Source organism: Pelodiscus sinensis, chromosome 9 (assembly GCF_049634645.1).
Source record: "Pelodiscus sinensis isolate JC-2024 chromosome 9, ASM4963464v1, whole genome shotgun sequence".
NCBI classification, from domain to species: Eukaryota; Metazoa; Chordata; order Testudines; family Trionychidae; genus Pelodiscus; species Pelodiscus sinensis.
The window spans coordinates 11,978,347-11,994,371 of record NC_134719.1 but is presented as its reverse complement, the minus strand read 5'-3'; the positions used below and the strand labels follow the sequence as shown (position 1 = coordinate 11,994,371).

General features: G+C 50.7%; 1 protein-coding gene across 1 annotated transcript; it reads right to left on the bottom strand.

Annotated features, from left to right (window-relative positions):
• Window positions 1-302: 302 nt before the first annotated feature.
• BSND (barttin CLCNK type accessory subunit beta) lies at window positions 303-12,646 on the bottom strand. The gene is made up of 4 exons (XM_006133520.4): window positions 12,284-12,646; window positions 6,701-6,792; window positions 5,138-5,404; window positions 303-1,451 (listed from the first exon to the last, which is right to left on the bottom strand). Exons 1-4 carry the CDS (start codon window positions 12,458-12,460, stop codon window positions 1,010-1,012), a joined length of 978 nt encoding a protein of 325 aa, XP_006133582.2. The 5' UTR covers window positions 12,461-12,646; the 3' UTR covers window positions 303-1,009.
• Between the last annotated feature and the right edge of the window lie 3,379 nt (window positions 12,647-16,025).

Genomic DNA, 16,025 nt, shown 5'->3' with positions numbered 1-16,025 from the left:
TAGCTGCACCCTCGCATGCTTCCCTCTCCAGAAAAAGGGACGGAGGGTGTCACATTGCCAGATGGTGCTTGCATTGAATGCTGGGGTAGGCGAGGGGGGTGCAGATTTGCATTATGGACACCACATGCCAGCCAGATCCACAGACTTTAGTGACATGAAGACACAAGAGCTCCCCTAGTCCTTGGTAGCACAGACCTGGACTATCACAAGTTGTACCAGGGCCCCGTATTCCACCCTGTCACACCCCGGGGATCAGCAACTTGCAGCTCTCTCTGCATGGAATAAGGACTCACTTTCCCGAGTACCGTATTTACCTAATTATTTTTATTGGACAAATGAAAAATCCATTGCACTCTTGAATAGTGGGGTTGATATTTTCAGCCCGTTTGAGCCCTGGCCTCCCTTTTGGTTGGGCACCCATAACACATGTTCCCATTAGTCTGGGCCCAAGCAGATTGGTGCCCAAATTATGAGCATTCCAGTGCAAGTAGCTGGGGCTTTGGCGCTGAATTACGGGATGGGTGTTATGGGTCCGAACTACATGTCTCCCCATGGCTCCAGGGAGGAGGCCTGTTAACCCCAACACATTCCTCTGATGCCAATGGACTCCCAGCACCCATGGCAGCTTCCTGGGATTGCAGCCTCCTTGTCAGGCAGGCCTGCAGCTAAATAAGTCCAAGCAGAGGGGAAAGTGAATGCAGAGGGCTGGCCCATTCGTTGCTCTCTGAACACTCTTCAAGCAGTCATAGTCCACAGCTGATTCCAAGCCAGGCTGTGTTTTCTGGAATTAATCACACCTTTTTTTTTTAAATGTTCCAAATATAACATCTTCCCCCTACAAGCCAGCGCATTTCCAGGAGCCAGCACCCGGCCAAACACCCTTAAATACTGCAGCTGGCTGTGATCTCCCAGCTACTTGACCCCAGTCTGACCAGCGAGGCACTTGGGATACAGAGCAGCACGAGAGCCCTGCAACTGGGGTCTGCCTGTCACTTGCCCTTCTCCATAGTTAGGTCTCAGGCTCAAAGACAAAATCATCAGCTATGAGTAAATTCTCTGGCCCGTCTTTTAACCCATAATACATATCCTCCTCCTCTTCCACACACTCTGTCTCTCCTGACTCTACTGCCTTTGAGCCAGGACCTACCACCAATGCACAATGGCTTGCTGGGGCAGTTGCAGGTAGGTAGTTCTCAGGTTGGGTTGGTGTTTGCTCCGGGAAAGGATCCTGTCGTTCCTCCAGTGGAGCATCAATCAAAGCAAAATCTTCATAGTGATGAGGCTCAGACCCGGGCATCTGCGTGTGGCCCTGGGAAGGGGATGGGTTCCCCACTGAGCCGGTGGATCCCCCCTGACACAGGCTGCTGGCGATGGATCCCTCTGAAGAGGGCGGATCAATGTCCTCCAGGCAGGAAGCCAGTGGTGCAGCACCATGGGACCTCTCTGACGGGCTGAAAATGGCACAAAGGTACATTGAAGGGCACAGATTCATTTACTGGCTTGTTTCTGGGCAGCTGTTTCCCTGTTTTGTGTTTGGGCCGTGGGGTTTACGGTAAATCAAGCTGAACAGCGGCTCGCCAGCATGGGGCTGGGTTCATTGTGTCCCTTTTGCTAGCTGATGTGGGTCTGGGTCTTAGAGTGATGCTGTTCTGTTTATTTTTCCCTCCACACTGTGGATCTCAGCTGCCACCAGCCAGGTGAGGCTCTGACTCTATATAGACAGGGAGCCCTGTCTCTCCATTACGGTACCTTCAGAGAAGCCCACCTGCGCATCCCTCCTCCTTCACCTGCTCTGCAGCAGCTTCCAAGGAGAAGGTGCATAGTTTCCCCGTGTCCTTTGAGAGTCTCCTTGCTACAAATCCTGGCACAGGCATAACCAGAATCTGGAGGTTTTCCTGCCAGTGCTTGATGGGGAAGGAGAATTCAGAGCCCCTTTCATCACCCAGGAGACAGACCCGCTCTCAGGCTATGTCTAGACTGCAGGCTTCTTTCGAAAGATGCTCTTTCGAAAGCATCTTTCGAAAGAGCATCTTTCGAAAGATCGCGTCTAGACTGCAGGCGGATCTTTCGAAAGAAAAATCCGCTTTTTCGAAAGAGAGCACCCAGCGAGTCTGGATGCTCTCTTTCGAAGACAGCCTCTTTACATTGAAGAACGCCTTCCTTCGAAAGAGGTGCTTTCGAAGGAAGGCGTTCTTCCTCGTGAAACGAGGTTTACCGCCATCGAAAGAAAAGCCGCGTTCTTTCGAAATAATTTCGAAAGAACGCGGCTTGAGTCTGGACGCAGGGGAAGTTTTTTCGGGAAAAGGCTACTTTTCCCGAAAAAAACCCTGAGTCTGGACACGGCCTCAGTTGCTAACCGATTATCCAAAAGGATTTAAGTGGGGAATGTTGCTCAAGCAGAGTGCAGTGGCCCGGCTAACCTCCCCATGCAATTTCCATTGGCTACAATAATCTTCATCTCTCTTCTGAAACTGTTGCCTACTGCTGCTTATGGGCATGATAGAAAGCCACCATGTTTTGCCCAGAGATGGATGCATTCCAGCAAGTGGGCCAGCTGAATCCCACATCAAAGTCTCCTACGATTGGTTAGTAACGCTTGTTCAGCAGTTCGGGGATCAACGTGATTTATTGTTCTGACTGTTCTAATCCAGCTTCTGACTCGGAGCCCATCACCATGGTATCTGTTCGCCTTCCTTGAAGTCTTTAAATGAAGAGGTACTTAGGTCTCTCTTTGCCTGACACTCTGAACTGAGAGCATGGATTTAAACTCTGGGGCCTGGCACTTGTTTATTGAGACTTATAACACTGTTAAGGAAGCCGCCTTCCCCGCATCAGATTTTTGAAGGGATTTGATCAGGTCTGCTACAAATAAATTGGAGGAAAAGGCAAATGACAGTTTGTTGAACTTTTAATCAAGGTTCCCAAAGAGAACATTAATATTAACTACATCCCAGCTGATCACAGCAAGAGAGGAAGCTAGATTCAGGGTTCAGTCTAACAATGGTTTCAATGAATGTCATTTCAGTGCATGTGTTCAACATCCTTGAGCCTCTGCAATGGGCTTTAGGCTGGTCAGGGCTCTGCCATTATGGATCCCAGTGTAGGACCTGACCGGGGGTACGGCTAGACTACGAGAGTTTTTCCAGGATAAAAACTCTTCCATGTCCAGGGACATGTTTGCTCTTCTGTTTTTTTTCCCCCGGAAGAGCAAACGCGCTTTTTTGGAAGCCCCTGTACTCCTTGTTCTACGAGGAATAAAGAGGCTTCTGAAAGAGGTTTTTTTTTTCTGGTCCAGTCTAGACGGGCCAAATGTTGGAAAAGCCTCTTCCAACAAAAGGCTTGAAAAAACTAGCAGTGTAGCCGTACCCTGGGATACTAAGGGGCCCAAACCCTATTAGCAAACAGTGCTTGGGAAATAAGGACCCGTTTTTCTATTAAAGTGGGGAAATGAAACCAGGCAATCCTCCAGGAAAGGTAGGAAGAGCTGGGACCCTGCAGTTAAATATGCAGGGGGTGATTTTCATAGGCACAAATGGGGACCAGGTTGCGCAAAAACTTCCCCCTTTCCATAACCCCTCCCCCCCTTCCTTTGAGTGGGTGCTGGCTCGGGCTTTTGTGAGTGGGTCACAGCTGAGTCCAGGGCTGGAGAAAGCCAGTTCTATTAGCCTGTCATTGTGCCTGGGAGAGGAAATGCGGCCCCCTAGTGTCATACCACATATAACTCAGAACATCCCAACTGGTCCAAATGGATTCAGTCCAGTTCTAGACCTTTGTGTGATGCGTTTGACAAGCGAGTTCAGGCCTCATCACTCCCCTGAAGAGCCATTTGCCAGGTACCATGTCCCTGCTAGCCTGCACAGCTCTTTGGCTTTACAACCACAGCCACCAAGCTGGAAGCCAGTCCCCACAACCTTTTCGCTGATGACCTGGACCGTGCTGCTGTCACTTGTTTCCTGACAGGCCTGGGCTGTTGGGATGCACCAGCGTCACTGTGGTGCGCCCACTTCACACTGCACTGCGTCCTCCCTGCACTGCTGCTGTTTGCTTTGCTAACCTGTCCATGCAGGACTCTCCACCATGACACCTCCTGCCAGTCACTCCAGGAATTAGCTCAGTGCAGTCGGTGTCTCACCCACTAGTCCCTTTTTGCCCATTCTCCACAACTCATCTGGACCCATGTCCCTCCCAGACCACCTGCCCTTCCCTCCTGGTACTGCCATGGGGCAGTGCCCCCACACTTTGGGGTACTCCACTCTTAGGGAACCCCAACCTCCTATACCCACTTTGCCTCAGTGACCCACTGCCCATCATCTAGCCTCTGCCTCAGGGACAAACTGCAGTCTGAAATGACCACCCATCCTTGGAAGGGGGATTGGGCCTGCTGCCTTCTCCTGCCTCAGCTGCTCCTCCTCAGCCCAAGTACCTCACTCGGCCTCAGCCTGGGGATTACTCAGGCCTGACCTCCTGCAACTCACCTTGCCTTCCCCCAGCAGAGCTCTGCCCAAGGACCCCTGCTAGCAGGCAGCTAGGTCCCCCTCCCTCCCGAGCTGGAGCATGAGTGGCTCCTGGCCAGGCATCTTTTTATACAGCCCCATCGAGCTCTGATTGGCTGCCAGCCTCAGCCTTCTCCCAGGGCTGTTTTAACCCTTTTCATCCCAGTGAGTGCCCCGTCACACAAGGCAATAGCATCCAGGACTCACACATCGGGTACAGGCCTGGGCTCGCACACCAGCACTGCAAAGCAGCACAGGTGTGGGGGCTCAGGCTGGGACGTGGGCTCTGAAACCTGGTGAGGAGGGAGGAACTCAGAGCAAAGGCTCCAGCGTGAGCCAGACACTGACACAGCTGTTTATAGCCCGCCACAGCACAAGCCCGGGGTTTTCAGACTCGATGCCAGGGTTACTTTTCCCTCAGGGTAGACAGGCCATAGAAAGAGACAGTCTCTGTCCCAGAGAGCGTACAGGTACCTGAAGCATCCCGCAAGTTCTGATGAGACGTGTCTAGCTGGAAGGATTTGATCACCATGTCTGCTGCCTATTTTTTGTCTACTGTTATGTCCATAAAGAGTGAATGTCCATAAGTGCAACTTTTTATTGCCCTTTGGGCTCCCCGATAGCAGTTCCTCAAGGTCACTCACCTGCCAATTGTTCCTGTGACCACTAGAGAGGCTGGCTCGCTGTAGGTCTCTCCATCGTTCTCTGAGATCCTGTGGACCTCGGCCTTGGCCTGTACAAAGGGATGGGGACATTCTCCTGGCTGGAGCTCGCCGTTACCTAGGAGTGGGGCCGTTTGAACCCTCAGACATTCCACAGAGCCCTTTGCCATCTCATGGATCTGCTCATAAGATGGCAGGCTTGTCTCATAGACATTAGCTTCTTCCTGGCTGGTGTAGGGAGTCTGGGAGCTGGGGTGAGGGAGGAAGAGGCAAAGAGAAGTTAGTAAATTCTCCCATTTAACTGAATTCTGGTAGTTCCTGCTCCAAAGCAGGAATTTTATCATTTGCTGAGAAGGGAAAAGGGAAGAGAGTCATGGCACAGTGAGCCGATTTGTCTTAGAAATGGGCCAGACCCAGATCCCACATCTGAACTCCCCAGACTCTGAGGCTACGTCTACACTGGCATGATTTTCTGGAAATGCTTTTAACGGAAAAGTTTTCCGTTAAAAGCATTTTTGGAACAGAGCATCTAGATTGGCACGGACACTTTTCCGCAAAAGCACTTTTTGCGGAAAAGCGTCCTTGGCCAATCTAGACGCGCTTTTCCGCAAAAAAAGCCCTGATCACCATTTTTGCGATTGGGACTTTTTTGCGGAAAACAAATCTCAGCTGTCTACACTGGCCCTTTTGTGCAAAACTTCTGCGCAAAAGGGACTTTTGCCTGAACGGGAGCAGAATAGTATTTCCGCAAAAAGCACTGATTTCTTACAGTAGGAAGTCAGTGCTTTTGCGGAAATTCAAGCAGCCAGTGTAGACAGCTGGCAAGTTTTTCCAGAAAAGCAGTTGATTTTCCGGAAAAACTGGCCAGTCTAGACACAGCCTGGGAGGTGGAGGGGTTGGATCCAGCTCAGAGTGAACAACAGTCACCCTAGTGGAGAGGCAATCAAGTTAGCTATTGGTCTTAAGCTGCTTGCTCCAGAGAGAGCGCACAGTCCAACCCTGCGGGTGTCAAGGGCAGTGTGACGTGGGGAACCCAGTGGGGGTTTGGCCTAGGAAAGGACTGCAGGGCTTGGCTCTCACCCAACAGGCACTAGACTAGGCCCATCAGAGGAGGACTCCAAGGGGGCAGGGTGGATTTTGTCTGGGAAAGGGCTGAAATCGGTGGGATTTCTAGATGGGAAAGGACTGCAGAATAAGGTCAGACCTCCCTCCCCCCCACCCATGCTGCATCCCTCTTCACTTCCCTCTCCCCCCCACTTGGAAGTCTCTTCAGAGAGAAGCTGAGTATCTAAGGGTTGAAATAACATGGAAACAGAGTCCTCAGTTCCATAACAAGCTTTTGCTTTTTTCCCCCTCTCGGCTTACTTTTTTTTTTTTTTTTTTTGGACAAAATATTTTTAGCTCTCCCTCGTGCCAGAGTGTTCAGGGATTGACCTCGTCCCTGGAGGCACACAGATAACCTTGTGTACAAGCTAAGACTCTAATTAAAAACCAGATTGCAAACTGTTGAGCTGAGGCTGGGAACCTGGGATCTTTCCGACATACCAGCTCTTCTCCAGAATTTCATTTTCTATCGAAGCACCAGGCTTGTGTGACAGGAACTTCTCGGACTCCGTCTCCATGGGGACAAACGTTATCTGGGCGGGGGGGAGGGAGATAAAATAAAACAAGAAGGGGTGAATCATTCCTCTAAATGTGAACAAAGAGGGTGAATCTCCTCAGTGGAGGTTTCCCTGGTGTAGGGCTAGCACTAACTCCTTCCCAGCGGTAAAATCATACTTGGCTCACACCTGAAATGGGCATTTTTACATCCAAATCACTGCAAAGGAAGAAGTAGCTAATCCGCCAGATCACACTACAGCTGCACCAGACTAACATGGCTACATTTCTACCACAAGAATAGACCGTGCGCAAGCTACTCCCCTGGCCACGAAACTCAGGCTGATATGAAGAACCCCCATGGAGTCTCAGTCCTGTAAGGTCTTCAGTGTTCAGTGGTCCATGGAGCATGCTCAGGACCTCACCCCTGGCAGGGCTGGGACAGGATCATGTCACCAATAGGGCACCCAGTCCTGCCATCCTGCACCCAGGGGAGACAGGTGGAGAAATGCCAGCTCCCTCCAAATGGAACCGGCTTGGATTGGTCCGGCTGGGGGGCCGGCAGTTTCTGGAGCACCGATCCTAGCATCAGTCCCCAGCTTGGCCACCCTCAGCGCCTCAGAAACTATAGCAGAGCCTGAGGGGAGACAGGCCCTTTCAGAGGCAGGCAGGCTGTTCCCCAAAGGGCCCCTTCAAGGGAGTCAGAGCTGTGCCATGGACTTCAATCTGAGGAGAAGCTGGGGGCTGCAGGCTCCATGGCTTTGCCCCTTCCTCCAGGAGCCATATCTGGTGGCCAGAGCCCCGGGACACAAGGGTCTTCCCAGTGGGGGATGGGCATTTTATGCAGCCCACAGGCTGCAATGCAGAAACAGAGACATCCCGTGGGAAAGGATGGGCCCCAGGGCGTGGATTCCCAGCATTCCTGATCCGCACCCCACAGACCATGGACTGGATCCAGTGCTGAACTTCATGGCTGCCCTTTCTCACTACTACAGGCCAAACCAAAGTCCTAGAACCAGGGGGGGCCAACAGCTTTGTTGGGCCCCTGGGCAAGGTGGAAGGGGGTGCAGCTCTGTGCTCCCGGAAGGAGTGGGGCCTCGGGCAGAAGGGATGGGGCCGGGGCAGCCAGCCCTGAGCACTGCCTGGACCATGGCACATCCACCTCCCAGCCCTCAGCGCTGGCTGGAGCACTCCAGCAGCAATGTAAAGGGCCCGAGGCTCCTGCAGCCATCTCTGCACCTCTGCCGGCTCACCGGGACCCCTTTGTCCCCGCCCATCAGCAGGCCTGCCCAGAGCCAACCCTCCCCCAAAGCTTCAGGAAGTCGGGATCCAGATCCAAACTTGCACTTACAGCTCTCCCAGTACCGGTAAAGAGGCCTGACCGCCAGCATTTAAAGACACCGTATAATGCAAAATTCTGGAGATGGGTCCCTATCACGGGTGAACCCTTCAGCTTATTGTGCTGTAACCTCCCGCTCTGCCCCTCCTCTGCCCTGTGCTGTGCCTCAACACGCCCACTCATTGGCTCCAGATCCTCTCGCGAGCCATTGTGCTTCACAGAAGGACTGTCTACACACGCAGTGCTGCAGGGGCAGGCTGTACTGCTCAGTGACGATGCTACCAATGCCAGAGAGGGACCTCCCATCACCGCAGATACGCCACCTCCCCCAGATAGGAGGTGCTGATAGGAGAAGCTTTCCCAGTGACAGCGCAGGCGACACCAGGAGATTGGTCAGTAAACCTGTGTCAATCGGAGACTCTAGACCAGGGGCGGGGAACCTTTTTTGGGCTGGGGTCGGCTGCCCCATAGAAAAATCAGTTGGGGGCTGCACACGAGGGAGAAGCAAAAAATGAAAAACAAAAAAACTCACTGGTGCGGCCCCTGACTGAGAAGGAAAAAGACACTCCCCACATTTCCCTAGCACACCAGAGCCTAGGGGAGCCCAGGCTAGTAGATTTTATGTGCTGCTGTCCTGCCATGGGATGGCAGGGGTGAGGCTGGAGCGCCAGCACAGACTCCCCAATGCTGTGGGGAAGCCTGGAACTTCAGGAGCCGGATCCAGGCAAGCCAGGGGCCAGATGCAGTCCCCATGCCTGAGGTTCCCCATCCATGCTCTAGACTACAGGGCTACATCTAGACTGGCATGATTTTCTGGAAATGCTTTTACCGGAAAAGTTTTCCGTTAAAAGCATTTTCGGAAAAGAGCATCTAGAGGCATGGGTGCTTTTCCGCAAAAGCACTTTTTGCGGAAAAGCGTCCGTGGCCAATCTAGATGAGCTTTTCTGCAAAAAAGCCCTGATTGCCATTTTCGCGATAGGGGCATTTTTGCGCAAAACAAATCTGAGCTGTCTACACTGGCCCTTTTGCACAAAAGCTTTGCACATAAGGGACTTTTGCCCGAACAGGAGCAGCATAGTATTTCTGCAAAAAGCACTGATCTCTTACAGTAGGAAGCCAGTGCTTTTGCGGAAATTCAAGCGGACAGTGTAGACAGCTGACAAGTTTTTCCGGAAAAGCGGCTGATTTTCTGGAAAAACTGGCCAGTCTAGACACAGCCCAGATGTAAGGCTACAATCTAGACCAAACCTAAATCTAACCCGAGAGTTAATATACCAACGAGTAGCCCTATAGCACCTCAGAGACTAACCAAATATATATATTGTGACAGAGCAGGTTAAAGGGCTTGGTAGAAGTAGGGTTGCCAGATGGTTTCAACAAAAATACTGGACACGTTTGACACTACATCACAATCTATATGACATCTTATTTAGAAAATACCAACATTTGTATTTTCTCACTGATATTTTTTTCAATTTGTTTCCTGAACAGAAAGCTCAAATACTGGAGTGTCTGGTTCCAAACCGGACACCTGGCAAGCCTAGGTAGAAGGGGAGAGAGGCAGCTCTGACAAAAGGAACAGCAAGGGCCCTGGCTAATGAGGGGCAGCTGAGACAGGACTGCTACCAATCAATTAAGGGCCAGTTGAGCTGCCATGAGACCTCTTTAAAAACCTTCCCTGTGGGGGAGGGTGGACAGAGTGAAGAAGGAGTTTGGGAGAGGGGAGGGGAGGGGAGGTGGAGAGGAACAAACAAGTGGTAAGGAGATTCAGAGGCGCTTAGCAGGGAACGACACCAGCCCTGCTAAAGGCTGCAAGGGAAGGTGAAGGGCTTGAGCAGTGAATGTTTGAAGACTCCCTATTCCCAAGGGGCCAGAGGGGGACCTTTTTTTCTCAGCCCTGACTGGCCTGGGGCATCGGCCCCGACGCTCTGTTGTTTTGCAGAGGGACAGATGGCCAAACGCTGAAACAAGGCGAGCGAGTCTTATGCTGCAGCCCCTAAACTGTGGGATAGTGGGCAGAACGGGGGTCTGGGACCCAGGAGTGGGGCGGATCCTGTCGCAACATATAGTATCATGAGCTTTTGTGAACCACACCCACTTCCTCAGATGAGTGAGCGAATGTCTCGTTTCCATTGGGAAAATGGTGAACGTGGGATAGCTGTTTCTTCGGGGAATGGGAGTTTAATTGTTTTACTGAGCTGCTATCAACATTCTTCAAGGAGATTTCTTGAAAGAGACTTTAATAACCCACAGAGTCAAAGGGCCTAGGGGTTAGGCATGGATTCAGCAGGGTCTAGGATTCTTTTCCCCTTAATCTAAACTGAATTTAACAATTTTATATGAAACTGTGAGCAATCGATGAGCAATAAGTAAACACTTCCCCCTCCCAGCATTTTCCTGGCTGTCTCCTGTGCCTTCACTTACACAGCAGTGTTGTTCTTTAGGCAACAGATCAATTTTTTTCCCTTACTACACAAATTGCTTTCACGGTGTCGTGAATCTGTTCAATAAGCTGCTTGTATGAAAACACTTCTGCTGTGCCAGCCTGCCCCTCTGATATGTGTCTCCCAAAAGAACTTGGTGAAAGAGTCTTGTTAAGGCAAAAAGAATCCTGTGGAAAAGCAGAGTGAGCTGAGAGAGACCGTGGGGGGGGGGGGGGGGAGACTCTCTCTTTCTCTAAGATTTGTCCATTTGCTTAACTTCCACCTTCTTAATTTGCATGAGAGAAATGTGGATTTTGGGGATGGTGACCAGTGTTCCCTGTGAGCTGAGTGTGTGGCCACCCAGGAGAGATTCAAATGTCACCCAGCTGATTAGCAGAGCGCCCATAGCCAGCAGGATGTGTTTGGTGCACATCCGCACATGCCTCGGTGCACATAAAATGTATTCTGCATGCAAATGGAAAAATATTAGAGGGAACGGTGGTGGTGACCTTGAGAAATGAATCAAGACATTTGCCATTCTTTGTTTCCTATTGATCATTTAGCAGCAACAAGTTACACGGCAGCTGTCACCGGGAGGTATAGGAAAGGGGTTGGGGGAACGCAGGAGAGATTCTTTAAATGATTCCTCCTCTCATTAATAACAGGGATTCAGGGCACATGCCTGTGCAGTCAGCACAGCCTTCAGTAACGCCTGAAGATGTTTTATCCCCAGATGAGAAGAACGAAAGACACCCTTGGAGCTCCCCCTGGGCCTGCTTCACCTGTAACTCTCCAGATCCAGAGCCAGCCTCCTCCACTGTCCTCAGGGTTAAAGCCAAGCCTGGCAAAAAGCAGGCTCTTTGGGGATAGAAGGACAAAGTGAGGCATCTCCTCTGAGGTGTCAAGGAGCACTTTGAATGGCTGAAAGGACGGATGGTTTTGTAGCCCCAGTTTAATGTAATGCTCTCAGCTCCCTTCCAGAGAGCGTGGCAATGTATCTATTCCCCTTGCTCCGTGTGCTCCGTGCCCAGAGAGAACTGGAATTGCTGCTGCAGAGACAATGAGGCAGAAGAAGTGACTGCCCTCTCTTCCCTGCTCCACTCGCAGCTGTTTCAAGGGTTTTAGTCAAACCAACCTCAAGTTGCAGGTAACTTTTAAAAGCCCCTTGGAACACTAGTCTGAGTTATCTGACTGTGGCAGAGGGCGTATTACGAAGCCCCTTGATGTTCCCTCGCCCCTCTCAAGGGAAGCAATGCATTACACACCCAGGAGAAATTGCCAGCCACTCAATGGGATAGCAGCAATATCCCAGAGCCAGGCACAAGCACTGACCAGTGATAAATCAGCTGCCAAAGGAATGCTGAGCCAAGCCTTACAGTGACTGTGCAATCACTACTAGTGGATATTTTCATCCCTGGTCTCTCAGCACTGTGGAAGAAAGGGTAAGCATCCCCATCCTCATTTTACAGATGGGGAAAGTGAGGCATAGAGGAGTTAAATAACTTGCCCAAGACTGCACAGTGAGTCAGTAGCAGAGATGGAAATCGTGCTCCCTCCCCCCAGTGTCTCCTGGTCTGGTGCCTTAAGCATGGCACACACTTCCCCTCCATAGGGCTGCCACAAGAGTATTTAAGCCACCGCTATTATTAAGCCCTGTGGAGGCTTTTTGGCTCCCAAAGATGCCTCGCAATGCCCCTCTACCCCCTCCCAGAACCCCTGCGCCAGAGAGGCAGCCCAAGAAAGCACAAATAAGAGAATTGGCCCTACCTTGGGGTAGCACTGACACATGCTCCAGGTGATCCCCACTGCTATGGTTAAAACCCCCAAGGTGCAAAAGGTGATGTAGACGTGGGGTTTGTCCACGCTCATGATGAACATGCCAATCATCACCAGGAAGAAGCCCAGCACTATCAGTCCATAGCTGAAAGTTTTATCCTCAGCCATTGCAACCCACGCAGGGAGAAACCAAGTGCAGGACGCGCGAATGCAAAGAGAGAGCCCCAGACGGGGAGGGGACAGAGGCCGGGAGCCCTTTGCCTGTCTCTGTCCCAGCCAGCACTCCTCAGGTGCACAGCCAGGCGTGTTTTTCCAGAGGCTGGCAGGGACAAATGATCAGCTGCACATTCAGACCAGTCCTGCCCAGGTCTGAGCCAGCCAGTTTTTAATGGGAGTGTAATGAATGCAAACACGGTCCCGAAATTCACACTCCAGTGAAGCTGCCCAGCAAACTTCACTCTCACCTTCCCTCCAGGCACATGCTGCACAGGCTCCAGAGCACCTTACGCAGGGACTGCGACTCGGAAACGGTGAGATCACGGGAGGAGGGGGGCATATGAACAGCACCAGGACCCAGAGACAAGACTAGTCACTGGGCACTTGCAATAACCAGCCCATGCCTGGCTACACCAGCTCCTTGTTCTGGAGCTGGCTTGGGAGTTTGGAAGAGGTGGGCATTGCATGTGGGCAGCGCCTCTTTAATTTTTCAGTGCGCTGCACAAATTTCATCGACTTGAGGGAAATGAGTCTCATCTGCATGACAGTCTAGCTATACTGGGGAGGGTCTCGTCCGGCACTCTCTGGTCCAGCACCAGCCATGGTCCAGGATGATTTTAGTGAGCCGAATGTCCACTTATCATGGGTGTGGCCAAACTTCCTGCAATCCCATACATTTTGTTCACAGCCACCCGTCCTGCCTCTCAATGTTTTGTGCTGTTATTTAGCTCTAATTTACCCCCTAAATGTCTTCTCAGAGCCCAGTAAGCCTTGGGAGTGTGAGTAATGCTGCTAGACCATGGATGGGGAACCTTTTTTGGGTTGGGGGCCGCACACAAGTGAGAAGCAAAAAAAAAAAAAAAAGAAAGAAAAACAAATCCTCACTGCCGTGGTGCCTGCCTGAGAAGCAGAAAGACGCTCCCCACATTCTCCTCGCACACCAGAGCCTGGGGGGCCCAGGCTAGTAGCTTTTGTGTGCTCCAGCCCCACAGGAGAGCAGCGGAAGGGCTGGAGTACGAGTGCAGGCTCCCCAGTGCTGGGGAGAAGCCCTGAGCCTCGGGAGCTGGATCCAGACAAGCTGGGGTCACATCCAGGCCTTAGGTTCCCCACCCATGTGCTAGTTAATATTGACCTCCCATGGTCCAGCAAATTCTCTGGTTCAGCACCGATCAGGTCCCAAGGACGTTGGACCAAAGAGGCTCGGTCTGTATACTTAATGCTCCTCTGTAGAGAGGTGAGTTCCTGAGCACCCGATGTGGTATAGTGGGGGTGCTGTCTGCATTGTAATCTGGGGTCCCCCTGCGCTGTGATGTGGGATTCCCACTGACTCACCCAAATGTGTATTAATCTAGACACCTAGGCTCAGCCTGAGGAGATAACAGGATTCCCAGGGGGAGAGAGAAAGGGAGAAAGGCAGAGACCAACACCAGGCTTCGGGGGAAGGGGCAGTTGCTGGCTGGGAAACATGAAGGCTGCATCTAGACTGGCATGATTTTGCAGAAATACTTTTAATGGAAAAGTTTTTCCGTTAAAAGTATTTCCACAAAAGCATCTGTGGCCAGTCTAGACATGATTTTGCACAAGAAAGCCCCGATCACCATTTTAGCCATGGGGGCTTTTTTGCGCAAAACAGTTCTTCCCTGTCTACACTGGCCCTCTTGAGCAAGTATTCTTGCGCAAGAGGGCTTTTTCCTGAGTGGGAGCGTGAAAGTATTTGCACAAGAAGCACTGATTTTTGTACATTACAAAGTCAGTGCTCTTGCACAAATTCAAGCAGCCAGTGTAGACAGCTGGCAAGTTTTTGCACAAAAGCATTCGCTTTTGCACAAAATCTTGCCAGCCTAGACACACCCGAAGGAAGCAGCCTTAGCTGAGGGTCTAGTGATGACAATGGACCCCCTAATCCAAGGGGTCTGAGGCATCCTGGCCCTGACTCCTGAAACCACATCACATTTATGCTGTGCTGTATCCTGGAGGAGCAATAAACCCTTTCTATACTACTGGCTGGCGGAGTCTCACCTTGCTGCTGACGGGGTGCAGGATCGGGGGGTACCCGACGTGCAGCCACACCCTTCCAGCCCTGTTTCTAGAAGGGGCTGACAAAAGCCTTGCTCTCCCTTCTGCACCCACATTTTCACCAGTGCTGAAGGAGGGGTACTGATTTTCTTAGTGCAGACGAGGGCCACTGACAAATGAGAAGAGACGGGACTGTCCCAGTTAATGACCCATTGTCAGAGCTGCAGATACTACTGTTATCTCTGTGCTGCTGAGCTGTACTGGACCTGCATCAGTAGAAAAGGTGAGGCTGATGCTTCCAGGCATATCCTACGATATGTTTGTAAGCTATTGAAAAAGAAACAATGCTGGTTTATTATTTGTATTGCTTTTCCACCTAGGAGTCCCATTCTAGGGTCAGGGCCCCATTGTGCTAGGTGCTGTGCAGACACCTAAGAAAGAAGACAGTTCTTGCCCCCAGACAGCTCACAATTAGGCAGGTAGCAACAGAATAAATCCTTGTTAGCACGGGAAACTTCATCCTCTTCTTGCAAGGACCACTGGCAAGAAGGTCACGTGCCCAGCAGGACCAATGAAATATCCACAATGGCTGTGGGGGAAATCACCAAGTACCAAGATGATTCCTAAAGCTCCTGCCCAAGGGGAGTGTTTAGCAGGGATTCTGGCTGGAGCGGGGTGAAATATTCTTGTTTGCAGAAAACTTCAGGAAAAAATATGGTGATTTGGTTCTTGTCAAAATTTCCCATGTATTGTAAAACAGAAACCTGAAATGTTGGTCTTCAAAAGTAGTTTTCATTTAAAAAAAAAATTCTGGTAAAAATATTTGGTGCTTTCATAAAGTTTTTACCCAAAACTGTGAACTTTTCCTGAAAACTTTTTGCTTTCCAGTTTTTTAATACAGGGAGAGCAAACTTGAGTCAAGAATGAAATTTTCCCAGTCACATGTTAGTTTGGGATGAAATGCCAGGTTTTATCACCATTCCTTTTTAAAGTCCAGCACTTCAGCCAACTCTAGTGACATGTCTTGCTGAGGAAACCGGCACCATTAGGGCCTTTCATAAATCCTACAGGGAGCTAGCAACCACACCCACACTGGGAGAGATCCAATTTTTCTTTCTTTGGTTCATCATTTCGGCTATGTCTTACACAGCAGAGTTATTTCAGAGTAACCGATGTTATTCTGAAATAACATAGTCTGTGTCTACACAGCAAGCAGTTATTTCGACATAATGTCAAAATACTGTCAAGCTGGAGGACTTCTTACTCCGACTGCTATAACCCTCATTGTACGAGCAGTAAGAGAAGTCAAAGGAAGAGTGCTCTACCTTGGACTTGCTGCACTATTGACAGCGCCAAAAGCCAAAATAAGCTATTTCAACTTAAGTTATGCAATTGACATAGCTCAAGTTGCATAGCTTATTTCAGCTTTTGCTCTGCTGTATAGAATATCCTTCCTGTCTCTGTGCCTTCTTGCCAAGGTGGGTACTGCACAAGAATTCAT